At 35.4% G+C, this 27,858-nt stretch overlaps 2 protein-coding genes across 2 annotated transcripts; one reads left to right on the forward strand and one right to left on the reverse strand.

Annotated features, from left to right (window-relative positions):
• Positions 1-16,767: 16,767 nt before the first annotated feature.
• On the reverse strand, positions 16,768-18,264 carry LOC105227529 (uncharacterized). Its single transcript, XM_019990773.3, has one exon. The coding sequence runs from the start codon at positions 18,090-18,092 to the stop codon at positions 17,052-17,054; it is 1,041 nt and encodes a 346-aa protein (XP_019846332.2). The 5' UTR covers positions 18,093-18,264; the 3' UTR covers positions 16,768-17,051.
• A 1,982-nt stretch (positions 18,265-20,246) lies between these two features.
• LOC105227531 (mitochondrial 2-oxoglutarate/malate carrier protein) lies at positions 20,247-22,280 on the forward strand. Its single transcript, XM_011206901.4, has one exon. The coding sequence runs from the start codon at positions 20,632-20,634 to the stop codon at positions 21,604-21,606; it is 975 nt and encodes a 324-aa protein (XP_011205203.1). The 5' UTR covers positions 20,247-20,631; the 3' UTR covers positions 21,607-22,280.
• Positions 22,281-27,858: the final 5,578 nt, after the last annotated feature.

Below are 27,858 nucleotides of genomic sequence, written 5' to 3' on the forward strand. Positions count from 1 at the left end.
CATTGAAGTTGCCAGATTTCTTATATGACTTCCTGCTTTGTATCCTGTATTGTAAAGTTTTTTTTATATTTTCCTTACTTTTCCCTTCGTTACTTTATCCTGATAGTTATTACATTCCTTTCCCTTGTTTTTTTATCGTTTGCTGCTCATTGATTTTATTGACTTTAAAACTTTATGAAAGATAGAAAAACTTCTCAACTTTTCCCGTGTCAGTGGCAGAATTTGCCTTCAAGCACCAGGCAACGGAAAGTACTTCGTCGAAGTAAATAGAATTTGACACACATATTTTGATTTATTACAACTTTGACATATTGTACGTACTCACCGAAATGTTTTTTGATAAACGCTTGACCAAAGTAGATATGTATGCAGGCATTTTTGAAAAGTAGTAGATTTGGTTTATATATAGCGGGTCTTTCAATAAGAGCGTTTCAATTTTTTTTGTATAAAGACAAAACGGTTTGATTTATCAATGAAATACTTTATTCCAGTCAAAGTACATTCATTATGGAACTCGAAACTGCATAGGCACCACGGGCGCGCTCGCAGAAGTCCAGGCGCTGAATCCATTTTTCTACGGTTTTCAGGCTTACATCGGCCGATTCTGCCGCTATTTCACGTGCGATATTCGTACGCAGAACATTAATCGACGCTTCCTTGTTGGCATATACCATAGACTTGCCGTAGCCCCGCAGGAAATAGTCTAAGGGCGTCAAATCGCACGACCGAGGGGGCCAATTGATTGGGCCATTTCGTGATATAACACGTTCATCAAACTTGGTTTTCAATAAAGCGATTGTGACATTCACTGTGTAGCTTGTGGTGCCGTCATGTTCGAACCACATATTCTCCAAAACCATATCGTCCAATTCGGGCCAAAAACATTCGGTTATTATTGAGCCCTAGCGACTCCCATTCACAGTAACATGTCGGTCTTGATCAGCACGGAAAAAGTACGGCCCACTGACGCAGCCAGCTCATTAACCGTACCAAGCCGTAATTTTTTCGGGATGCAATGGTGACTCATGGATTACTGCCCGGCCAATAATGCATATTTTGTTATTGATGAAGCCATTCAGCCACAAATGAGGCTCATCGCTGAAGATGATTTTTTTGATGAAAATCCACTCTTAAATTTGAGGCCACTGACTCCGAATTTCATTAGTAAATTTTAATAATTTCACTAGTTGTTGGATTGTATATCTTTCTTTGATGAAACGGTAAATTTTACTGAAGAGAAATGTCGAAAGAGCGGAAAAATATGGCGTCATTTGCTATACCTATCGGCCTACTTTTGTACGGTTGTTTTGAAAGAGCCCTTTCCTGTATATGTATGTGTATATACATATTAATTTCGACAGTTATGATACCGTTGTTACTCATTGCCTTCGAAGCATCAGCGCTTACTTCCTTCTTCCTTTTGCGTTTTCCGTTGAATATTGAACTGGAATAACATTGATTAAAAGTTTTCTCATTCTCTTTCAATTTGGCGCTTAATACACTTTCCCTTGTTTTGACGCTGGCACGTAACTTGGAAGCTTCTGCATAGCATTTGCTCTCAAGTCTGTAGTTTGACTTTGTTTGCAAATTTTTGTTGGAAATGCTACTTCAGACTGCATTGAAAGATGCTTATGAAAGCATTCAAGAGCTTAGTAGTTGATAGCTGCTGGAAAATTGTGAAAATATGAAGCAAATAACGATATACCATATTTCAAAGTTAAGTAAAAACAAACGTTTTGACAAACGTTTTGGCATAAGTCAGAACTATCGGCATACAAAAATAAAGGGTAGCCTATATTTAGGTTCTTATATTATAGAAATCGTACATAATACTGATAAATTGATTATTATCAAAAAATTGCTTATTATTTGAAAGCACACAGTATTAAAATAAAATTTCAACAAAAAAAAAAATAACAATTAAACTATCAAATAAAATCACATAAAACATTCAAATGTCGCAACAGCTGCAAAAAATGGCAGTCACTGAAAAACTTGTGGTTAGAATTACCACAAACACAGTGTTGATTTGACATTTACCGCAAACAGGTGATTAACCATGAAGCATAATGCTCGAAAAAATAATACTAATGCTGTAAATGAGGTAAAAAAGATACGAAAATATATAAACTCCAGCGAAATCCAAAATACATACACATATATATAATAAACGTAACAAGTTGAGTTATGTTTACACTGCAAGTTAGAAAAAGTTACAGTGTTGCCTGTTAAAACCGCTGTTGTTCACAAGTTAAAGCATACACACAGGCGCACAATTAAATGTACGATACCTCGCAATAACACCACTACTAACCAAACAACAACTGATAAACAGCAAATAATAACCGCAACAATAACCACAACTACAGTGTAATCGGCCAACACACAAACATGCATATATGTATATGTACACACTGTATACCACAAATTTTATAGCAAATCATGCGAGTATGTACGATACCTTCCGCATCTTTCTTTTGTGGTAGCAGCAACTAGTATGTAGTTATACAACCAAAACAAGCATAACCGGAAGACATCAAAATGGAAGGATAATTAGAAAAAGAAACTACAATAAATTGAAAAAATCAGTAAAAGAACATGTTGCAGCAGAATGGAATTTAAAACAAACAAGTAAGGAAGAATATACAACCGAACATTTCATACTCTTGCAACTTGCCAATACCGAAGATAGGGAAATACCTAAAGGCACAAAACGTCATCCAGAGGACCGGATTCCAAGGAATTTTATATACAGTTAAACTTCCTTAACTCGAATCACCATTATTCACGGAACATCTTCGATAGACCACAAGCTGTGGAAATAAATTTATATTGCCAGTTCAAGAGTTTGAAAAATTTCAAGCTATAGAAGTTCAAGTTATGGAAGTTCAATATAGACCGCCATATTTGACATAAGGTTTGCTAGGGTAACGAAAATAATAATTTTTAGTACTATATGAGAATTTGTGTAATTCGTAGACCAATTTCACATATCTTTGGCATTGGACGGCAGTATATACAGGAGAATATATTCAGCTAATTTTGACGAAAGTTTAAAGCTCTCATTTTAGGTATATATGGGAAATAGTATTGGCCCGATTTCATCTATTTTGGTAATATTAGATGAAATTAAAAACCAAAAGCTAATAAAATGCCCCAAGGTCTCATCAATGTTCTTCTCATACGATCATCAATCATAAGGAGTAAAATCAGCCGGTTGTTCGAAAATCCTATTATTAGTTTTGTGGCGACCAGGTCAAATTTTCGCCTAATTTTATTCATTTTTGGTTCAAAGGCAGACTATTATAACAAAACAAGTTCTCACATTTTCATTCAGATAACTCACATGTTGGCCGATATATGCAGTATAAAGTCACCTGGAAGATCGAAAATCTTTATATTCGATATATGGGGACTAAGAGAAGTATTGGCTCAATTAGTCCATGTTTGACATACAGTCAACCAGGATTAGCCCTGAATTTCAATTGTACATATATCTCACACATTGACCAATATTTTCGATCAAAAGTCAACTATAGATACTGAGGTCCAAATAATCGGTACCTAGGGGCTTGAAAAGTTTTTGTTGGACTTGGATAATTTTTGGTTATAAGGTCGCATATACTAAAGGCATTATTCGTGCAAAGTTTTATCTGGTTACAATAATTTCTTTTTGGTTGGTATGCTGGAAAGTTAAAGAATTAAAAAAGTATTTCAAAATTCTGTTATACGCGAAGTAAGCATCTTTGTAGTCAGATTTCGACCATTTTCACAACGAGACGAGACGAGAATGTTAAAATAATGTTATGTTCCGAATTTGGTTGAAATCGATCGAGCAGGTCTCAAGATAAAATATTTCACCTAAGAGCAATTTTATTCACGGCTCTTATAAAACTGTCTAATATCATCTGACTGATAAAATTGAATGTCTCTGGAGTTTTTGGTTTTTGATTTATCTCGTTTTTAGTAGGTTTTAGCAGTTAAATATATGGAGTGCAAGCAGGGTTGTGTTCCGATTTCATTAATTTTCACATTGTCGGTGTTCGTATAGGATTTATCATGAGCGAACTTGGTTGTTTTGGCTTAAGTGGCTTAGGAGATATGTACATTAAACCTATCAAGTAGCGGGACCACGCCCCCTCCCACTTTTTCAAACTTTTTTGCCCACAGATTGCACCTCTTAGCCCTTCCTTACTTGTTATATCTAAGTTCAAATTTTTATACATTTTTCATTATGATTGGGTGTTTGGCTTTGCTATGATGTAGTATTTCGCCCAAATGTAGGCAACGTTTTTTTTCAAATTTTCGTTGGTTGTGTTCTCAACTTGGTACTCTAGCAAAAGTCTATAGTCAAGGCATCGTACACGTCGCCGACTGAATGGAAGGACCGATCTTCTAATTCTAATAAAATAATACTCTGTCTGAATTACGCTTAAAAATGGATTATCTTAACAATTGTACAGCTATCATATTTTTAAATAAAATTTATGGTTATAATTTTTTTTTTAATATATAGTTTTTATCAAAAATTTGTTTGAAGTAGCCATTACTCGACTCTGATGCATTCTACCATTTCAAGCTTTTATAACGCTGAGAATTTCAGTAAAATCAAAGACTTGAGAACATATAACATTATATATATATATGTATATATTATATAAAGTATATGTATATACATATATAAGTATATAAAGGAAATGCACCGTGACCAGAAAACACTTGGTGACACAATTTACTGTTGCACAAGTAACCGCAAATGACGTTGTAGACACGCTGTGAACATACATACATACATACTTATATAAATGTTATTATGCGATTTTGATTTTTTACCACCTTTTGCTTTATAACTATAACCAACACTCTGCTTCTGTTCGCTTTTATCACTGATTGAATGGAATTTGCGGTCAACATCAATTGCAGGTGAACAAGCGATTGACGGTTTGCTGTTTATATAAGTATATATATGTATAAATTTTACCTTCTTTAATGCATTTATGTATACATATTTATATATACATATGTAAATGTATATCAACTCCTATTTAGACTTATATGCAGAATTGTTCGTTTCCGCATCCGGTTTAACGTATTTGTTTATGCATTTGCGTTTGTATTTATTTGAGTGCAGTTCTTGTTTATATACTTGATTGAAACTGTGCAGGGAAATGTGCAATTTACTTAATACGGAAATTTAAAATCATATTTATGAGGAGTATTTCATATTCTTGACCAAATTGTCGACAGGAAAATAGTTATTTATACTTTGAGCAGTATTATTTTCTACATTCAAGAATGCAATATATGATTTTACCTGGATTAAATTGCGTTCTAAACAGAGTATTGATTGGTTTCGGAATTATTTTATTTTTAAGCAAAATAAAAAACTGAAAATTTTCTTCATTTTCATGCGAAGAAAAATAAATTTTCATGCGAACACAGATTTATATTTCTTTAAATCCAATTAATTACATTTTGTATACTGATCGAATTGAGTTTCATGTTCAAGTCAGCCTTTCGGTGATAGCATGAAAAATGTAGCCTACATTTAGGGAGACATCAAGTCGTTGAACATTGAGAGTTTGTAAAAGTTATTTTTTCTGATATTTTTCAAGTATAAAAACGCATATAGTTATATACCAAAAAAATATTCTCATGTTTACAGTTTTAAAGCTCATCTCGTATTATTTATATGAGCTTGTAAGTACAGCCATAACTCATCTACGCTACTGAGCTGCTTTTATTTCATCATACTACTGATTGGATCATTACTTTCCAATGCATATAATTTTTATGTGCAGTTTGTGAACCACTAAATGCTGTGATTTGTTATGAGGCATTGAACAAATCGCTGCACATGCACTTACATAACATATAGTACATATGTACTCGAGATACTTATGGCTGTTGATAAACTTTGGTGCTTAAAGAAGTGCACTGAAATTTGCTCAAGTGCTCGTTTGTGCATATTTTTTCAAATACTCGTATATTTTAAAGTATATTTATTGTCTTTTTATGCGCGCTCTTTATGTCAATAACTTTAAGGAGCATTTTATGGCTAATACTCTGCGGTTAATAACAATGCTGCACCGTTAAAAGAGCATTTGCAATAAATATCGTATTGGTTTTAAGTAGTTACATATACTTAAAATCGCAAAATTGCAGTAAAATATTATAAGTTTTTGTTTTCTTAAATATAAAGAAAAAAGAGTTAAAACAAAAACTTGAATATTAATATTTGAAAGTCATTCCTAGCAAACTTGCATGCATTTTTTTATCTTAAACCTTGTAGTAAAAATAAGCGAAAAGTTAACACTGGCTGCATAAAAGTTATAATACCGTTAGGAGGTGCATTTCTTATGACATAACAGGGTATAAAAAGATCTTATCCTGAATTTGATCGGTTAGTTTGTATGGCAGCTATATGTTTTAGTGGTCCGATCTGAACAATTTCTTCGTAGATTTTACCGTTACCTTAGATAATCAACTATGCCAAATTTCGTCGAAATATGTCGCCGAATAAAATGGGTTTCCTAACAAGAACAGGATTTTGATCGTTTAATTTGTATGGCAGCTATGTGTTATATTCGTCCGATCTAAACAATTTCTTCGCAGTTTGTATTGTTGCCTTAGACAATAATTCGTACCAAATTTCAGAGCGATGTCTTGTCAATTAAAAAAATTTTCCATACAAGGACATGAGTTTGATCGTTCAGTTTGTATGGCAGCTATATCCTATAGTGGTTCGATATCTACAGTTCCGAACAATGAGCAGGTTATTAAAGAGAAGAGGTCATATGCAAAATTTAAGATCGATATCTCAAAAACTGAGGGACTAGTACGTGTATAGATATACAAATGGAGAGACTGGTGGTCAGGACTAAATCGAATCAGCTGATCATTTATATGTATGCTTTATAGAGTCTACGATGTTTCTTTTTGTGTTGATAACAAAATTTATCAAATCTTGAGAAAAACTTCATTAAAGTCATTAATCACCACTGACCTAAATCTAAATTCCAGTTATATTTGTGAAAATACATATTTACTCATACATAATCAAACAAATATGCATGTACCACCACTAACGGTAAATTGGCAGTCTCACCTCAGTCACATTTATATACTAAAACTGTGCTGTCCATGGTTGCACATACATACACATACAAAGGCGCTATTATATATCAATATACATATAAAGATATGCCTCTCTCTTTATTTGCACTTATTTTTTCTCCAATTTCTTTTATGCATGACATTTTATTCATTTCTATTTCCTTTATTTCGCTTTTATTTCCTTTCGTGTTGCTCAAAACTGTAAAACTCATACTCCGACTCAGATTCGGAATCATTACAGTTATTGCATTGTCGACTTGTGGAGATCCGCTCGCTGCTTTGGTCCCTTTCCAGCTTGATTCGTGCGCTTGCCACACATTTTAAACGTCAGGTTGTTGCTTTTGCCACGCGCCTCAAATGAGTTTCTGCATTTGATTGCATATTATTTGTGGCAACGACAGGAAGACAGGCGGAAAGAAAATCTCATTTCTCTACATTTTTATTGTGGCCACTTAACAGGGTATTGCTGACTGTGTGTGTGTGTGTGTGATATAATGAGAAATCATACAGATAAGCATATTTATGACATTTATGCACTTTGCAACCTTCAGGAACCGGTTACGCTTAATAAAATTCTAAATTGTTTTTAATTTATGCGGAATTCTATTAAATGTTGTAAATTTATGGAAAACTTATTTTATATTTATTTCTTAGAAAAATCAAATAATATTAAATAATAAATAAAAAAATTATTTTATTTACATTTATTATTATAAAAAAATACGGTTAATTCTAACTAACCTAAATAAAAGAGTTTAATAAATATTATTTCAACTTTTTAATATAATTTTATTTTTTATTATTATTTTTTTATAATATTTTTTATATGTTATATAAGTATTATTACCGTCACTATGTTACACAATCCGTCATACCATTTCATAATTTTCTTGAGCATCACACCTGCTAGACAGCAAGTTTCATTCAACATCACTCATTGTTATACTCTCGCAACAAAGTTGCTAAAGAGAGTATTATAGTTTTGTTCACATAACGGTTGTTTGTAAGTCCTAAAACTAAAAGAGTCAGATATAGGGTTATATATACCAAAGTGATCAGGGTGACGAGTAGAGTTGAAATCCGGATGTCTGTCTGTCCGTCCGTCTGTCCGTCCGTCCGTCCGTGCAAGCTGTAACTTGAGTAAAAATTGAGATATCATGATGAAACTTGGTACACGTATTTCTTGGCTCCATAAGAAGGTTAAGTTCGAAGATGGGCAAAATCGGCCTACTGCCACGCCCACAAAATGGCGGAAACCGAAAACCTATAAAGTGTCATAACTAAGCCATAAATAAAGATATTAAAGTGAAATTTGGCACAAACCATCGCATTAGGGAGGGGCATATCTTAATCTAATTTTTTTGGAAAAGTGGGCGTGGCCCCGCCCCTACTAAGTTTTTTGTACATATCTCGGAAACTACTATAGCTATGTCAACCAAACTCTACAGAGTCGTTTCCTTCAAACATTTCCATATACAGTTCAAAAATTGAAGAAATCGGATAAAATCCACGCCCACCTCCCATACAAAGGTTATGTTGAAAATCACTAAAAGTGCGTTAACCGACTAACAAAAAACGTCAGAAACACTAAATTTTACGGAAAAAATGGCAGAAGGAAGCTGCACCCAGGCTTTTTTTAAAAATTGAAAATGGGCGTGGCGTCGCCCACTTATGGACCAAAAACCATATCTCTGGAAGTACTCAACCGATCTCAATGAAATTTGGTATTTAATATTCTCTTAACACCCTGATGATATGTACGAAATATGGGCGAAATCGGTTCACAACCACGCCTTCTTCCGATATAACGCTATTTTGAATTCCATCTGATTCCTTCTCTGTATAATACAATATATACATTATGAACCAAAATAAACAAATATGTAAATGACGGATAATGAAATCTCGATTATCACTTTATCATGCGAGAGTATAAAATGTTCGGTGACACCCGAACTTAGCCCTTCCTTACTTGTTTTTATTTGAAAATTGTTGTTGTGCTTATAATACAATGAAACATATTTTACCGCCACCAATATTTCCACTACCCATCAAATAGTCTGCATATTTTCTTGTCGCAAAATATTTTTATTTTTATATACCGACTCTTTTGTCGATTTTGCGGTCTCGTTTTCACTCATTGTCTTCATATCCTTTGATGCTCATCATAACTCTTTCCGCTCTCGACATTTCAGAAGACCTTTGAGTGTTGCACAGTGTTCATAAAGTGTTCAAAAAGTTGTATATATTATATATATAGTATGTATTTTTTTACTCGTCGATGCATTTGAATGATAATGTGTGCCAGAAGATGGAAAGCCTCGATATTCAATAGGGTTTTCTCTCACGACCAACACAGTGATGTCGTATAGCCTCTGCGTGACCACTGTACTTCTCGGATATGAAAGTTAAAAAACGATGATTTCAGCCCAATGTTTTTCTGCTGTGAGGAATTTATTCTTTTAGTCTCAAAAGTTCTGAGATAGATACCGAGAGCTAAAGAGGGATGCGAGACGCATTTGCAGACAAAAAAATAGCGAGAGACACACTTGCGTGAGTACGAAGAGCTTGACAAGCTGGTCGATTGAGGTAATATCTGAAAATTCTACGAACATATACGGCGACTAACAGAAAATTTCAAGACCGGAGCACACTATTGTAGAACCCCCAGAGGTGATCAAGTGACTGATGCCAAGAGCTTATTGAAATTATGAAGGGATCACTTCTCCAGCCTGCTAAATGGCAGTGAAAGCATAACACCAGCAGATGGTGAATCCGATTCCCAAATCGATGACTATGAAGCACAGGTTCCGTTGCCCGAGCAAGAAGAAGTTCTAATAGTTATAGTACTTACCCGTCTGAAGAACAACAAAGCGTCGGGGGCAGATGGATTGTCGGCCGAGCTATCCAAAAATGGCGGCGAAGAACTGATTAGGAGCATGTATCAGCTTCTTTGTAGAATATGGTCGAACGAAAGCATGCCCGACGATTGGAATTTAAGTCGACTCCAATCCACAAAAATAAAGATTCTACAATCTGTGCCAAGTACCGTGGGATAATTCTCCTTAACATAGCATATAAGGTTCTATCGAGCGACTGAAGCCCACCGTCAACAAATTGATTGGACATAAAAAATCAACAACCGACCAGATATTCATCATGTGCCAAATCTTGGAAAAGACTCGGCTTCGGTTTGCTTACGTTGACAATAAATTGTCACTGAAACACTATGCAAGTGGAGAATATGACTCTGGCCTTTGGAAAAACTATCTCATGTAACATTTTTCACTGTACTTTTTCATACTATTGAGTATACAAAACTAAACTATGCGCGACTGTGTGTGAAATGCTAAGTATTAAGTGTGACAAATGTGCAGCCGCTACCGGAGAAGAGCTCGCAGCTATGCTTCCTTTGAGCAACTACATACATACATACACACAGATAATGTGGCATCTGGATGCAAGCGCCGAGTGCACTGTGAAATTCTTGCAAACCGCAAAAAAAAACTATTGGAATATTGTACCAAAGCGCTAAAAATAAAACGATGGCAGCTGCTGGCGGTGAGCGACCGAGTCACAGCCATATGGGCGAATGCGTGTGGGGCAGGCGCAAGCAAGCAGGAAAACGCGCACACAACCAACCAAAGCCACTGCGAGCGAAAGAAAACAATTTTAATTTAATAAATATTTTCAAAAGTAAAATAATAAAAATATGGATTTATGTACGTGCGCAGTTGTGTGGAACGACAAAAGGATCAAAATGACTGCGTGATGTGGAATCAATGCAGTTGAACCGAAGTGGAACGCCGGCGTATATATGTATGTATATATGCATACTAGCTGTGTATACAAATACTTGGCGTGGTTTAAAAATAGTATTTACTTGAAACGTCGATTTAACTCGGGCACATTTTAATCTACGAAGCAGCTTTAAAACGCTGCACGACACGTGGAAACATCAAAGGTTAGAAGTGTGTTACTGAAGCCTGCAGAAACTTGCAAATATAATAAATTCGTCTCAGGCGGTTCATCTACTGAGTAAAATTTTCTATGACTCATTCGAGTATTTCGACTAGTAAATGGCGACTGACACGCGTGATGCTTTGCTACAAGGCTTGAATCGAATCGGGGGAATCGGGAAGTGGCACCGCCTTGTTGAAACCAAATGCAGCTGAGATCATGAGCTTCAATTTCAGGCATCAAATAGTCGGCTTTTAGGCGGACATCACTTTTGAAAAAATATAGACCGAGAATTCCACCGGTCAAAAAACGCCACTAAGCCATTGAGTTAGAAATAGTCATCATCGCTGAAAAAAATTTGACCCAAAGACGTCAGATCTTCTTGAAACTTTTCAAGAGCCCATAGAGCGAAGTGATCTCACTTGGTAAGGTAGAGCGGATTCAGTTCTTGCACAAGCTGTATTTTGTACGCTTTCAATCGCAGATCTCGACGTAAAATGCGCCAAGTCGTTCCATATGTCAGTCCGAGTTGCTGACATTTCCGGTCTTCCTGTACACTCTAAAAATTGGACGGAGATTTCGTGAGATATAGGATCTCACCTGACGGTCAATGTTAAATTTTTTCATCTACTTCCCCTCCCCATTTTCTGTGTTGTTAAATTTAATTTCTGTGGAACATTTATTCAGTGAGTTTTCGCAATTTAAGTAGTTTTCAACATAACCACTATATAGGAAGTGGGCGTGGTTATTATATGATTTTATCGGAACTTTTCAAGAGCCCACAGGGCGGACCGATATCGGTTTTTGGAACCATTTTAAATAAATCCTAAAAATTCAACCGTAGACGGGACTGGTTTTCTTTCCTGACATCATTTTACTATAATTGAGGTAATTTTATTCTCTTTTTTTTTGGTTCACCTTTTGTTTTAAAAAATTATCTATCTATTAAAAGAACTTATTACTATTGATTCTTCGTACGAAAGAAGCACCTTATATAATAGTTATGTGTCTCACTGATCACTTGAAAACAATATCTGTCCATTACTCTTTGGACCCGCAATCAAGAGTACACTGACACAGTTGCACAGTCTTTTTTTTTTTAAGAGAGTTTAAATTGATTGTGCTAAAACTCAGCGAGATGAATTCATAATTACTAGTGATTGCAATGTTTGCTGTCTTTATCGGGACTTGAGAGTATATATCAAGAAGATTGTATTGGCAAATAGCATATTATGGATTTAGTAAAACTTATTCTCCCAAAGTGTTCTTCGAAACATAAAGATAGTTTGACCTTATTGGTCAAGTTAAGAGAACTACTTATAACTGTTGGAAACCACAGGATTTCTTTAACGCGAAAAAATGTATTTCGAAACCAAGAGGTAGGTTGTGAATGGCTATAAGTTCGGAGTTTAAATTAGAAATGTAATGGTAAGTAAAGTATATAAAGAAGATATAGAACACTCTGAGTTAATTCTACCGTCATGACTTCGTTTAAATGCGTTAGTGATAGTTTGGTTTTAGAGTTCACTAGGAACCCATCCATCCATAAGAACAGTGAATTAAAAGAAAAAAGTCTTGTTTAAGCTTCAGCCGAAACTGGATACCGTTAAGAAAAATATGACTGCACTGCTTTCGAAAGCCAGCACGGAGCCTATCAGAAAAAGTCAAGAAAAAAAAAATACTTAAAATTACTCGAGACCACAGAAAGCACCAAACTTCGGTATTTTCACCACTGTCAATTATGGATCACAATGAAGCACACGTCTCATGATCAAATCGAGTGCGTCTTCAATTGATTTTGCTGATTGTGAAGCATTGTCATTTTCAGTTTTTTATGTTTCGCCAGAGCAAATAATAATATTATAATAATAAAGAAGAAGCTACCAGCTACACACATATACTTGTACATTCTTATCGTCTGGTGAAGATTAGTCGGGGTCGATACGTTTAACGCTTATCAATATTTTACCGATGGCGCGTGGCGCCACCTGCATACCCTCGGCAACACTTGTTTTCACTTCAGATGCTTCAGTCAGAAATTATTATGCAATACTCAATTTCAGCTTGACCTCTGCTTATTTTTGCAATGAATGATAACAAATCTGGGTGTGTCTGCATACACGGCGGTAGGAAGTGAATCAGCATATTTAAAATTACCATTTTATTTGTTATTTTGTTATCATTTAATGGCGTTCTTGACACACCTCTGTCTTTCGTATCATTCTTTTGCTATAAATTTATTTATATAATAATAAATAGTGGCGTGAGTTAGGTTTGAAGTAGTAAGATAACATTGTTTAGCTTTAAAAATATTTTTGAAGATTGATGATTTTTCGAATATTCACATTGCTTTTGTGTCGATGAAAAGATTAGTTGAAAAATAAAATCATAATTGAAAGATAAGGAACAGGCGATACTAAAAAATAGTAATTTCACATCTACGTGATGAGATAGAGGATGTTCATCTCTCTAACCTTATGTACTGACCAGGTCGGAGATCTGGAATACGCTCTTTTTAAAGTTGATATGGACAGCTGTCTGATCAAAAATGACACGGACTGACAAACAACAATTGTTTTTCTTTTTTAATCTAAATGTTTATTATCGCCTTCAGAATAGCTTATAGAGGCAATATAAGCATGTCAACGGTTAAGAAGTTACATGGGTTTCTACCAAAAACATGTAAAATTTTGTAAATTATATCTCGAAGACATGTGTAACATTTCACAAAAAGATAGTCAAATATTTATACTGTTGCTTACTCTGTAAGCATCGCTGGTGTGACGTCACACGTATTAATTTATTAACATTTATTAGACTGCTAGGCAAACAGTAGGCAATATTCTCTGATGTAAAACCAGAGTAAAGGCGAATTCAAATTATTCACGTGTATTCCTAAATTTAAATTCACTGCTCCTTTGGCTAATCCAAAAATAAAACTCCCTAACCACATGTGTCAAAACGTTTTTTAAATCCCCAAATGCAACTCAAAAGCAACACAAAAGTTATTTGAGTTAATAGAAGTCTCCTACCGCTCTAGCTATACTCTAACCCTACCGATTACTTAATTCCTGAAATAGCTCTCCAACGTATCGTGAGCGCATTAAGCAAACGCATTGAAGTCGGGTGATTTGTTGCCCCTTCGTCTGCAGCTCGTAACATATGCGTGCGACGCGCAACCTTCAAGTGTCAACTGCTCTCTTACGTACACTTATTATTAGCCAGCTTTGAACAAGCTAAGTATATGTGCAGGTGAATATGCCTTTCATCCATGTTAAGGACACGCGATGACTGCACAAAGGCAACAACAACAAGCATCTAAGTGTAATATATATAAACAAAATCGTTTGCAACTATACTCTTTCGCACATCCTTCAAAGCTGTCGAACCAAATGCGGAGTAACCGAGGTGAGTTGGCGGGCGGACACGGTAGCCATGGCTCAGGCGATTCATTCAACTTTACACTAATGCCAAAATGCTTTTGATTAGCACAGCGTGAAAATCTATTGATTACCAATACTCTGGGTTGAATGATGGATATTCTTAGATAAAGATTGCACCTTACACGGAGATATGTATGAGGGTTCATACAAGTGAACAGGGTGTTCAAAAACAAAAATGTTTTTTTTAGCAAAAAAAGGAAATACGTTAACTTCGGCTGCATCGAAGCTCCAATACCCTTCACTCGAGCTGTTCTGCTAGCATAAAAGGGTTTGAAAAATCTTTAATTTAATTTTGATCAGTGGGTTCGTATGAGAGCTATATGGTATAGTAGTCCGATCCGAACAGTATGCCTTCAACAATCATCCATGCCAAATTTCGTGAAGATGTTTTCCCAAATAAAAAAAAATGTTTTCCATATAAGAACATGATTTTGATCGGCAGTTTGTATGGCAGCTATATTCTGTAGTGGTCCGATATCGGTGATCCCGACAAATGAGTAGTTATTTGATAGTTTTCTCGTAAAATAGCTATATCTCAAAAGCTGAGGGACCGGTTCGTGTATTTATAGACGGACAGGCTCGCCACGTTGATCAATTATACCCATATATACTTTAAAGAGCCTCCCAAGTTTCCGTCTGGACATGACGGACTTTGGAGAAAACTTTATATATCCTAGTCGGTTTATAAAAAAAATTTTATGGTTCATTTGAAAAATTCATTAATTGAAAACAAAAAATTATCAATTTTAATCTTTGAGAAACCCATAAGACTGCTAGACTAACCCAGTAGCTTGTATAGATTCTTCAGAGAGGCCATAATGGCCCATTGAAATCCATATTCGTGATCCAGGTATTGTTCTCTTGAAATAGTACGTAAAAACTAAACATTTTATCAACCAAATTACTACCGGAATTCCAAAACACTCTGTATATATTTTTACTTATCATGTGGGCTAGAGAGATAATACATATTAGGTCGTACTACTATACATATCTATGTACGTATATGTAGATAGATTGAATCAGTAGCAGCATTGATTGATGGAAACACATATTATACAAGTATATTGTATAAATATGGAGTAGCACAAGCGTAGATTTTCGCTGCCTTGATGATGTGTCTATGTTTAATATGGTTTGGTGACCTTAGAGAATAAAAGGAGCACTATCTGGGAAATGAATGGCCTAGAGACTGAGAACGCAACAACATGCCACAAACTTATCTACATTTGTATATTTATAGCCTTTGGTTTGGGAAAAGAGTTAACTTATGTTATGTTATTTACCGTGTCGCTGAAGGGTCTTGTTACACATGAAATATACCAATCAATCAAGGCAATATTAGTATATATGGATGTATATGAAGGCGTGGGTATCATTTCATATTTGAAATAATAAGTAGTATAATGAATAATACTACAAGTATTATCTCAGGGAAATGTAGAAAAACAGAGTTATTAAATGTTAAATCAAATACAGTGATATTGAACAGATAAGCTATCAGTCAGATAAACTTTGATTAGAGTAGGCAATCACAAAGTTTTAACCCCATCTAACACGCAGTGAAGAAAATTTAGTAGCCGTAGCTGAGACCACCCTACCCTAAGACCGTGGAGAGTCGTTTAGGCGCCATTCGCAGCAACTCGGATTGACGTACGGAACGGCTTGGTGTATTTTACGTCGAGACCTTAAATTGAAAGCGTAAAAAATAAAGTTTGTGAAAGAACTGAAACCGCTGGAAATCTCAAAATGGATCACTCTTTATTTTTTCAACTCAAATTACCATTCAATTCGTAATGCTGGCGAATAATAAAATCTAGAAGGGCTTTATATATTTATGATCTTCGTCAGGTCTTTCGATCAGACCATTACGACCTGTTTAGCGGTCTGAGCTACATCTTCATATAACCTATTTTCGAGCTCAGTTCTTGTGTATATATAACGAGAAAAAGTTGGAAATGAATCCTGTCTCAAATATTGGAGTTAAAAAATTGTGGAAAGGAACATTATAGATGATCGAGAGAGCTGACATCGATATATGATTTCCTATCCGGAAACAATTATAGTCACAAATTCTCTAACACAAGTTGATTTTTTATAGAGGTTAACCGATATCTGACCAAAAACTCAATTTCCTTTAATTTAATAGGCCTTTTTGACATTATTTCCTGGTAGGGTCAAGTTTTTAACTCCACTCTAAAAGTAGTACAAGTTATTATTCAAAAAGTTATATTTTTGATGTTTTTTACTTTTATTAAGTACTTTGCTATAGATTGTATATTCGTCTCTATAGAATTTCAATACACGAGCTGACATCAAATTTAGTCTTAGCTTAAATACAATACAATTTTGGTTATGCTTAAAATAATTTAAAACTTATTCCAAAAACAAGAATTAAACTGCATTTCACAAATTCAATTTAACCTTCACCGCCCTTAAAAGATACGCTTCAACAAACCTTAGTGAGAGAGAGATGACATAAGAACATAGTAATCTGAGTACCAAAAATCTATCCTTAAAACACTTGTTGTACTATGTAGAGGACTCTCCTGGATTTATACCCATCGCCGTTGCAATAACTCTCTTCATCGGTTTGCCATGCTTAGTGCCGTTACTCTCCAGCAAATAGAGACCACGCTTGCCTCTGATCAAAGCACCGAAAGCCACACGATCCTTCATCTCCACTGACAGCGGTCTAAAGCTCAGCGAAAAACTTAAAATACCCTTACGCAATGTAGCAATATGCTTGAGTGAGAAGGATAATATACCTGAACTTAAGTTCTGTTTCAACGCACGCCTATCATATTCGATGTGCGATTCTTTAGTCAAGTCCATGTCTTTCGGATCTAGTTTAAGTTCGAATTCGGCCCAAAGATTGGGAAAGGCGCGTATTAATTTAAGCCTATGTAATTTTTGTAAGTGACACGTACGCACCATTGCGAGTACAGCTTGTGGGAATGCTTCGGTGTAAAGTTGTACGATAAAACGGCCGATAGGATAGAGACTAACAACTTCCAAGTCAAAGTAAACAATTGGACGCAGCAGTAAACGTTGTTCGGAGCATCTAGGAGCTAAGATAATTTCGGATTTGTATTTGCTTAAGATCTCTTTGGGGGTACGAAAGTCAGCATAACTCGCTGAGAGTGGTCTCAAATTAGTATTCACAATTTTTTGCGCGCTCAGCACACGTTTCGCTATGAAGTGATTCTCTTTCTCAATAGCTTCCAAAGATCTGAGCATAGAGGCCATACGTGAATAGCGCCATTGCGCATCGAAAGAATCATTCCAAGAGCCCTTGCGGCCCAAAATTTGCATTCGTCCGAAATATTCCAAAATTTCGGTATTCGTGCGCATAATATCCGAAATGGCCGACATGTCGAGGTAATTATTCTTCAGATTCATTATATTTGTTAAGTGCAAAATCGGTGGCGAATCATCCACGTATTTTTTGGCATTCTTGACGCGACAGCGATGTTTGTAGTAATTGTAAAGAAACAAGGGCGTCATATTGTAGAGCTTTTTCTTCCGCTTGTAACGGACGATCTGTTCAAGGGTGGTGACTTTGGCAGGCATGCTGAAGACTCGACTAAAATTTCATAAATACACACACAAATAATTTATATCCACTATTTTTCGTTTCTTTCTTAATTATTAGACAATAAAATTACAAAAAAGTTTGAAAATTTTGAGAACGAAAAAACAGAAAATTTACATATCTTGTGAACTAACGGAATACCCAATGAAAATACGTCGAAAGTGAAAAGAAGAATTATTACAGCAATGATACCACTCTATTGGAAATATTATCAGCTATCAGTATCGGACGACATAGTTTCGAACCTTTACTGGGTATAGTCGTTGTCGCAAAATTAAATTTGAAGTAAGATAGATCTTTATCTTAATACCTTGTCAAGTTAAAAAGTGTTCCATACAAGACTTGAGTTTGATCTGTCGGTTGATTGTCAGGCAACTATATGATATCCATAGTTGTCCGATATCGCCGGTTCTGAGGAATGAGCAATGAGGCTGACTGGGTTAATATGTTTTCCTGAGCAAGTTTGGTTGATCATTTTTACATTGAACTAAACTACACGCTTGAATCTTCATTTCAGCTTACTTATAGCTCTTCATTTTTTCCGATTAATGGAATTTGGTGGGCGTGTCAGTGGTCCGATTCCGCTCATCAACGCCTTATGGAAAAAATCGGGGCCCGGGTATGATTGCAGAAAATTTTTGGAGAATAAAACTGCAAAAAATTGTTGTAAAGTACCGGATACCCCTGAGAACTTCGGCGACAACTCCGATCTTCACCCCTCTCCTTCACTTTATAGTACCAAGGAAAGCGAGTACCAGTTTTTTAAGATATTTTTAATTTTTGCTCAAGTTATCGCTTGCGCAGGCGGACGGACAAACAGCCACTGGGAATATACATCGACTCAAAACTCTTTTTTGGAATTAAAATATTATTGGGTCGATCTTAGTGTTGGAATGAAAAATTAGAAACGACTTGGTACACTTGGGCTTCACAATGCGTTAAGAAGCACAATAAATATGGGTTTAGCCAGCATTTACTATTTTTTTTAAACAACTATTGTTTCAAAACATTTTCATGTAAACGTTTCCAATTTTTTAAAAAATAAATTTCTAAAACAACGCACTGTACCCATTCAAGCTATTCACTTGGTCGCCCACACGTCCACACACCGTACGCGTGCAAACATTCACACAAACACACACATTCGTATATACATATAGGCACTCTGACGAAAATCTTTGCGTCGTTCCCAAAATAGTTTGAAGGTGACTACGTAGCGTAGAATGGACAGCGGGGACTTTAGAATATACATAGTACATACAAATGTGCGTCGCTGTGAAGAGACTGTGCCAAGTGCAAGGTAATTTCCTTATACAATACGTTTAGCTGATTGTGTTCTATTTTTTTGGCGATAAAAGTTTTTCTTTGCAGAAAATTTGCAAATGCATGCGTGATAAAAGCAAACATATAGGCAAAAGCAACAAAAGTTTCATATGAATGCAACACTGTGCACTATTGACTTTGAGGAAAGGAAGAGAAATTGTACTGAATGTAGAGCGTAAACTGTACTCTTTTTGCTTTTACGCTCTTAAAGTTTTTTTCCAATCAGTGCGAACAGCTGATTTTGTATTTGACGTCGTAACAGCTGTCAATGAGAAATGCCTTTGGTAAGAGACATTTGATTGTACTCTACGATTGAATTGAGAAAACTTGTTGCCGTATATGTTCAAGAAATTCTTGGAATAAATATTAATTAGGTTACCTGTTTACATTTACCTTTGTACGTTTGTAAAATATTTGTAATTCATAATAAAATTTTACATGAAATATTCTAATTAGAAAAATTCCAATTGGTATTCTAACTGTAGGGTACCGAAGTTCTGAAATGTCTGCGCTCTGCCACTCACTGCAAGTTCAACGGTGCAGTGTTGCCAACATTTCTTTTACATTTACTGCATAATGTTTGGATTCTGTAGTTTCCTTTGCTATTCGTCTGTCCAATCACTTTTTATCACAATTTTGCATATTTGTAGGAATATTGATTTATTTTTGTTACAATTTTCCTTGCTTACTAGGAGATTGAAAATAAATACAATAACTTGTTAGTAAACCCAGCCAACCTTCGGAACTTACATTGTCATCTTGCTTTTGTGCCAACAAAATTCGTTGCGTTGGCAACACATTTGTATATTTATTGAAGGTGTATTCGTTAGCAGAAGGCAAACACACGGGTTTTTAACATCGTTTTTTCATTGGTAGTCGGCTGCGTTTTCGGTTTTCTCTGTTGGTTTTGCTCCGTTATTGCTTTTTATAAAAGAACGTGGAATGTTTGCAATATAATTCAAAATTCGCTTAATAAATCAAATATATATTGACACTTTCAAAATTGAAGTAACTTCGCTACTCAAGCACTTTAGCGTTTAGTGCTCCAAATTCCAGACAGAAACTACAAGGGTGGTGCTGTTTGTTGGTGAAGTTCAGTTGGTGTATTGAGGTGGTCGTGGAAAGGTGCTAATATCGCCCCATCTAGTTCGTGGAGCTCCAAAGCGGTCGCGAGGTTTGTTGTAAAAGTGCGAAATGTCAAATCAAAGTGAAACGAAGGTGGCCGTGGCGCCTAAAGCAGCAGCTCCCATTCCCAATGGCTTGAAATTTATGTTTGGTGGCCTAGCTGGCATGGGCGCCACTTGCATTGTGCAACCACTTGATTTGGTTAAGACAAGAATGCAAATTTCTGGTGCCGGTGGTGGCAAAAAGGAATATAACAGCTCATGGCATTGCATACAGACGGTTGTAAAAAAGGAGGGTCCATTGGGTTTGTATCAAGGTATTGGTGCAGCTTTGCTACGTCAAGCCACCTACACAACAGGACGACTTGGTGTCTATACTTACTTAGTGGATGCATTCCAAGCGCAATTCAAGCGTACACCCGGTGTACTAGACAGCATGGCAATGGGTGTAATAGCCGGTGCATGTGGTGCATTTATTGGCACACCGGCTGAGGTAGCGCTTATTCGTATGGCCAGTGATGGTCGTCTGCCGCCAGCTGAGCGACGCAATTACACCAATGTAGCAAACGCCTTAACACGCATAGTACGCGAAGAAGGTGTAACCGCGCTGTGGCGTGGCAGTATACCCACCGTAGGACGTGCCATGGTGGTGAACATGACTCAACTGGCTTCGTATTCACAATTTAAAGCCTACTTCAAGAATGGCCCACTCAAGATGGAAGAAGGCATTGGTCTGCATTTCGTTTCAAGTATGTTAAGTGGCTTGCTTACAACAATCACCTCCATGCCGTTGGATATTGCCAAAACACGTATACAAAACATGAAAACCGCCGAAGGTGCCAAGCCGGAATATCGCGGCACTGTCGATGTTCTTCTCAAGGTGGCACGTCATGAAGGTGTATTTGCTCTCTGGAAGGGCTTCACACCATATTTCTGTCGCCTCGGACCACATACTGTCTTAACTTTCATCTTCTTGGAGCAAATGAACAAATTATATCGTGATTATGTCAACCGCAGCAGTGGCCAAAAATCAACTGGATTGTGATGTAACCATGTCGACAGCTAGTAGTGCGTGTGCGCTTATTGTTGCTTTTGTTTTGTTGGTTTTGACACATAAAGTATGTTTGCCTATATTCCAGTAGCGAAGTGCAAATACTTATAACTACAAATTGTCTTCGAACATTAGATAACTAAAACTATTTTTAGTTTTTAAAGCAATTGAAAAATGCTCTTCAATTACATATGAGCACAGATCTTAGTAAAATTATGCTGTACATGTTTATTTTTTTTTATTAGCGTCACTCAGTCTACAGTATGCTTTAGTGTACAGAAATTTAAGTGAATATTGTTTGTAGTTGTGAATGTACACATAATTAGCACAAAAATGATAAAACAAACAAAAATTAATAAGCATAAGTTAAAAAAATAGTAAAATTTTTTATTATTGTTGTTTTTGTCACAATAAAGCCAACAGTTGTTAATAATGTCGATTAATGCATAAACTACATAAATACATAAGTGAATTCTCTCTGACATTTTATTTTGTATTATTTTTACTCTAGCGGCAAGTAAATATGAAAAACTTGTTAAACAAATTATTTATGTGCAATTATAAAATTATAAATATATTTTGATTTGCAACAATTGTATACAAATATATAAGCTGGAACGAAACAAAATCGAAATCGACAATAAATTATAAATTGATAGAATCTTAAATGTGTTTTTGGTTCAAGGAATTAATCTTGTGGAATATAGAAAAGGACTTCGTCTAGATTGTTGTTGTTGTAGGTACTCAAGCATATGCAGACGTTTGTTTAATCAATTACTTTTATTATAATATTCTTGTCTGGCGTGTGTAAGTGTTATAACACTTTTGATTATTGCAACCAGCACTGATAACATTTTGTTGTTATTATTTCTACACCTAAATCGTTATCAGTTCTTTTCGTAATGCCAATTAAATGCATTCCACTTGGTGGCTGCCTTCAATAGCTACACTACTTTCTGGGCGATTAAAAAAATTAACCAACTTTAAAACTATTTTGTGAACTTATGTTTGAAACTGCCAACAAATATAGTCCTCAAGAATATAAGTATATATTTTTCATATACATACATACATATATTCTATAGCTGCTCTCTGTATTCCCAAATTTGTAATGTATTGCATTTGTTGCATATATGTATGTACATATGGAGAGCATATGTATGTATATACATTTCTTGATGTAGAAACAAAGGCAAACATTTTAAATGCATTCCATTTATAGCATATTGAGGTCAAAAAGAAAAAAGTTGAATTTTTGAAAAACATATATACATGTATCTTTTTTATTTTAGATTTTTTAGCACCGGTTTTCGCATTTTTTTACAGATTGAAATGCGTTTACATAGCGGTTTGATTACGATAATAAAAAACAAAAATTTGCATGTACATACATATGTATCTCTATTCTGCGCTACAACCAAGGCTTCCAATATACATACATATGTATGTAGTTAATTAGCGCTGCAGTCGAGTTGATGCATTCATTGTATATGTATGTATGTATGCACACATCTATATAAAAACGGAGTGACGACTGACCGCCAGATGTAGGCAACAACTGACTGTAGGCAATTGAACTTTCGATCGTAAGTTTGCTTGTATATTTGTACTTTAATATGTATGTTTGCATATGAAGACACATACATAAGTGTACAATTTTATTCTTTATTAATATATGTAGATGCCTACTTGTGTGCAATTATAATGACTAGAATACCCTCACAAATAAATAAGTTTATTGCATGACAGCATTATGTGTATCGTTTCATAATGATTTAGTTAAAAAAATAAAATAGTGAAATGTAATGCAATGAATTGAAGCAAAAGGAATAATTCGAAATAATAAAGTTGAATTAAATAAAAACAAAAAAAAAAAAAAACGTTAACTTCGGCTGCACCGAAGCTAATATACGCTTCACAGGTGCATTTTTTTAGTAACTATGTGTCCAGTTTGTATGGCAGCTATATGCTATAGTTCACCGATCTGAGCAATTTCTTCAGACATTAAATTATTTCTATGAAAAATAATCTATACCAAATTTCGTGAATATATCTTGTCAAATGAAGTTGTCAAATGCAAAAGTGTTCCATACCAGCACTACATTCCGATCGTTCAGTTGGTATGGCAGCTATATGTTATAATGGTCCGATATCGGCAGTTCCGACAAATGAGAAGCTTCTTCAAGAGGAAATGGCGTTTACAAAATTTCAAAACGATATCTTAAAAACTGAGGAACTATTTCGACAGACAGACAGACGAACATGGCTAAATCGACTCAGCTCAACATACTGATCATTTATATACATACATATATACTTTATAGGGTCTCCGACGCTTCCTTCTGATTGTTACAAACTTCGTGACAAACTTAAGATACCCTGTTCAGGGTATAATTAAATGCAATTAAGCGAAGTGGCGGAAAGCTAATGAATACATGAAATAAAATAATATAATAATTGTCATAGAAAGAAATGTAAATACATAACTCTCAGTTATAAACCGTATAAAAAGCCGATGAATAAAAGGTAAATATATAAAAAATAACACTACTAAACAAATCTGATGAAAAAAATTGAGACTGATAACCTAAGAGGTCGGTTATGTATTTGACGTGTTTTGATTACGAATTTAAGTTGAAAATTCCTAATTTTTCCATCTTCACTATCGGTTAACAAGAAACAGCATCTAACATCACAGTCAAAAAATGACAGTAAATTAACGTAATTAATGGACGTAATGTACACAGAAGATAAAGTTTTCACTATCATTAATTGCTACGTAAGTATGTATGTATGTACTTATCTGAGTGTATGTTAATATCTCGTCTAGTGCTCAGAATTAGGGAAGCTGGATATTTATGATAGATGACTGCTAGTCTGGACGTCGATATTAGTCATGAGCTCATTGAATGTACACTTGAGACTAGTGAAGTAATGTCTGGATTCCTTATCGTTGGTATCGGATTACTTCGTGATTAAACTGGTTTGGCTGTCTGGTCATATCAGTAGTGCAGGCAACTGCAAGGCTGATAACCTTGCTAGGTCAGGTACTTCATTGACTTCTTGCAGTTACTACTGGATATGTGGGCCTCAAACAGCTTAGCAAACGCTGCTCAGCTACTATCAACTGTGCAACTGCAAGGCCTTTCTGGACTTTCAGCTTAAATGGTAAGAGGCTTAGTGAGCTCAGCGCATTCAGTAAGTTCATCGTTCAATAGGTGAAAGAGCACATGTAAGTAGTTTGAAAGTTATAAAACACCTGGAAAAATCGTATTAGTATCCGATTGTGTACAGCTGCTAATTTCCCTGTTTAAAAATAACAAACAAACATGTTTTCAATTTTATTTAGATGCCATGTAATTGTTGTTATAATATTATTGAATTCGCGTGGTTCGTGCATAATATTGATCTTCATAATTAATATCTTTCCTTATGCACTCGTTTATAGTTATACGATATAGACATAAATAAATCTAGTTTGCTAAAAGTTCAGACTTTCTAGTATATGTATTTAAGTTGTCATGAATGTAGCGTGTGATAAGATTTAGCTGGAAAGCATTTTTATTTGCCGTACGTGTTAGAAGTTTTAAATATGCATTATCAGCAAGTGATTAGAACGCTATTGTTGTTTCTACTGACTTTTAATAACATAATGGTGTGTTTACACACAAATGTTCAATGGTTGAATTTAAAAATTAAATGTTGTTGTTTTGATAGTTTAATTTTATATTTTGTTTTAGTTTTATATTTTCTCTAAAAATATAAGAAGGAAAGAAAATTAAATAAAATAAAAAAATTAAAATATAATAAAATGAAAAAATAAACTAAAACAATAAATAAAATAAAATAAAATAAAATAAAAAAAAATAAAAAATAATTTAAAATAATTTTAACTCAACAAAAACACGGGTTGCTCCGGAGCTATAACACAAACAAAAATAGTTCCAAATAAGAACTTCATTTTGATCGGTATCGGAGACTAAAGCCGTAAACGCCGAATCCGAGAAATGATTGGCTTCTTGAAAAGACAAGGTTGTGTGAATTTTATGATCGATATCTCAAAAACAGACCGATTGACAGACGGATGGACTAAATCGATGTAGCTCTTTACACTGAATATTTATATTTATATATATATGTATGTATACGAGGTATGACAATTAAGTAACGAGACTGATTCCATAAAAACCGTATATTTGAAAATTATTGTACAACTCTGCCTATGGGTTCTTTTGACCACCGATTTTGTTTTAGGAAACAAAAAAGTCACATGGTGACATGTCGGGCGAATAAGGCGGCTGTTGCAACACGGCGATCCCTTTGGAGGCCAAATACTGGGACACGCTAAAGGCGGTGTGGCACAGCGCGTTGTCGTGATGAAAGATCCAGTTACGAGCGATGTCTGGGCGCACCCTGTTGACTCGTTTTCGCAATCTTTCGAGTACTTGACAATAGTAAACTGATTCACAGTTTTCTCCGGTGGAACGAATTCTTTGTGGACGATTCCACGGCTATCAAAAAAGGCAATAATCATCGTTTTAATCTTCGACTTGTTCATGCGAGCTTTTTTCGGGCGACAGGCGCGCGGAGACAACCATTATGGGCCTTGGCGTTTGGCTTCCGGGTCTAAGAGCACTATCACCATACACTCTTACAATTTTAGCGTACGTTTCCGAAGCTGTTTCACCCAATCTGGCGCAAAATTTGTTCTTGATTTCGTTTTTCCATTTTCGTGACGAGCACTACAAACACACGTCTACTCAACTTGACGCAGCAGGCGAATTAAACAAGCTAGAGCGATGGTACATATATCAGTGGAGAGGGGAGGGATGCCGGAAAAAGAGAAAGGGAATTTCAAGGTCACAGGTTTACCATAAGCGCGGCTTAGTCAGTCTCATTACTTAATTGTCACACCTCGTATATTTTCTAGGATCTCCGACATTTCCTGCTGGGTGTTACAAACTTCGTGGAATACTTAATATACTACAGTTTGATTTTAATAATTTCAGAAAAAAAATTACATACAATTACGTTACAATAATTTTTTTTCTCAGTTTTTGCAATATGCTTCTTCTTGCATGACATTTCGATAATTTTTACCACCTGCTTTACACATGCCGCAGTTTTGTACGCCTTCATGTTAATAAATGCGATACTCCCTTGAATCATTGCACAGTTGTAAACAGTTAATTAACTGTATATAAATACGTAAATAGCTACATTTAAATGCGGTTAATACCAATAAAAAGCGATTTTTTTTCATTTAACGCATTTCGAGTTACACTTACACACAAACATACATACATAAGTGGTTGCAAGTCTAGGACTCGCATATCATTAATACATATTCATGCATTCATAAAACCAAATGACTTTGGTTAACAACAATTCATTGATTTCGCAATTTCCATGGTGTTAACCACCAATTCAAGTGCGGTCTGTTGATAATTATTGCTTTATCAAGTGAGAAATCAATTATTTCCATCAGCGCTGATGACTGAACTGCAGGACATATGTCTCTACAATATGTATATAAATCAATTTTTTGCGTGTATTTTTTATTTCAATTCTTAATTTTTATTTTTATTGGTGGAATTATTGAAGCAGAATGAATTAACGTTATCATGGATCATGATTTTATGTCCATAATAACGCCTTATCCGAGGCTGTTGTTTTTTTCTTTGGGGGATTTTTTTACGTGGCGGGTGCCAAACCCAGCGCACAACCCTGAGGAGGGATAGTGCCCCTTCGTACTTTAGCTCGTTTTTAAACAGATGTTCTTCCGCTACCTAGAGGATACTTGGTGTAAGACCGAAAGTCATGAGCTGCTTGAGCCATATGTAAAAGAATCTTTTCCGGCCACTTCCAAGTGAATGGCAATCAGAAAACCTTCCACACTTGCGTAAACTTCTATACATCCATCCTATATCGCTTACGCGGTTATAGCCAAGTTTACAATCGCGTCAGTCGTTCTTTTTTTTGTATTTGACTATTCAGCGCCAATTGGAGATTCCAAGTGCAGTCCTTCTCCATCTGGTCTTTCCAACGGAGTAGAAATCTTTCTCTTCCTCTGTTTCCCCAGGCGGGTACTGCGTCGAATACTCTCAAGTCCGGAGAGTTTTCATCCATTCGGATGATATGACCTAACAAGCCTAGCCGCTTTATCTTAATTCGGTCGTCATATAACTCGTACAGCTCATCGTTCTATCGAATGCGATATTCGCCGTTGCCAATACGCAAAGAACC

Source organism: Bactrocera dorsalis, chromosome 2 (genome assembly GCF_023373825.1).
Source record: "Bactrocera dorsalis isolate Fly_Bdor chromosome 2, ASM2337382v1, whole genome shotgun sequence".
NCBI classification, from domain to species: Eukaryota; Metazoa; Arthropoda; class Insecta; order Diptera; family Tephritidae; genus Bactrocera; species Bactrocera dorsalis.

What these genes read in the sequence shown, in the direction of transcription:
- LOC105227529 (XM_019990773.3), bottom strand. Translation starts at nt 18,092, where the DNA reads ATGCCTGCCAAAGTCACCACCCTTGAACAGATCGTCCGTTACAAGCGG.
- LOC105227531 (XM_011206901.4), top strand. Translation starts at nt 20,632, where the DNA reads ATGTCAAATCAAAGTGAAACGAAGGTGGCCGTGGCGCCTAAAGCAGCA.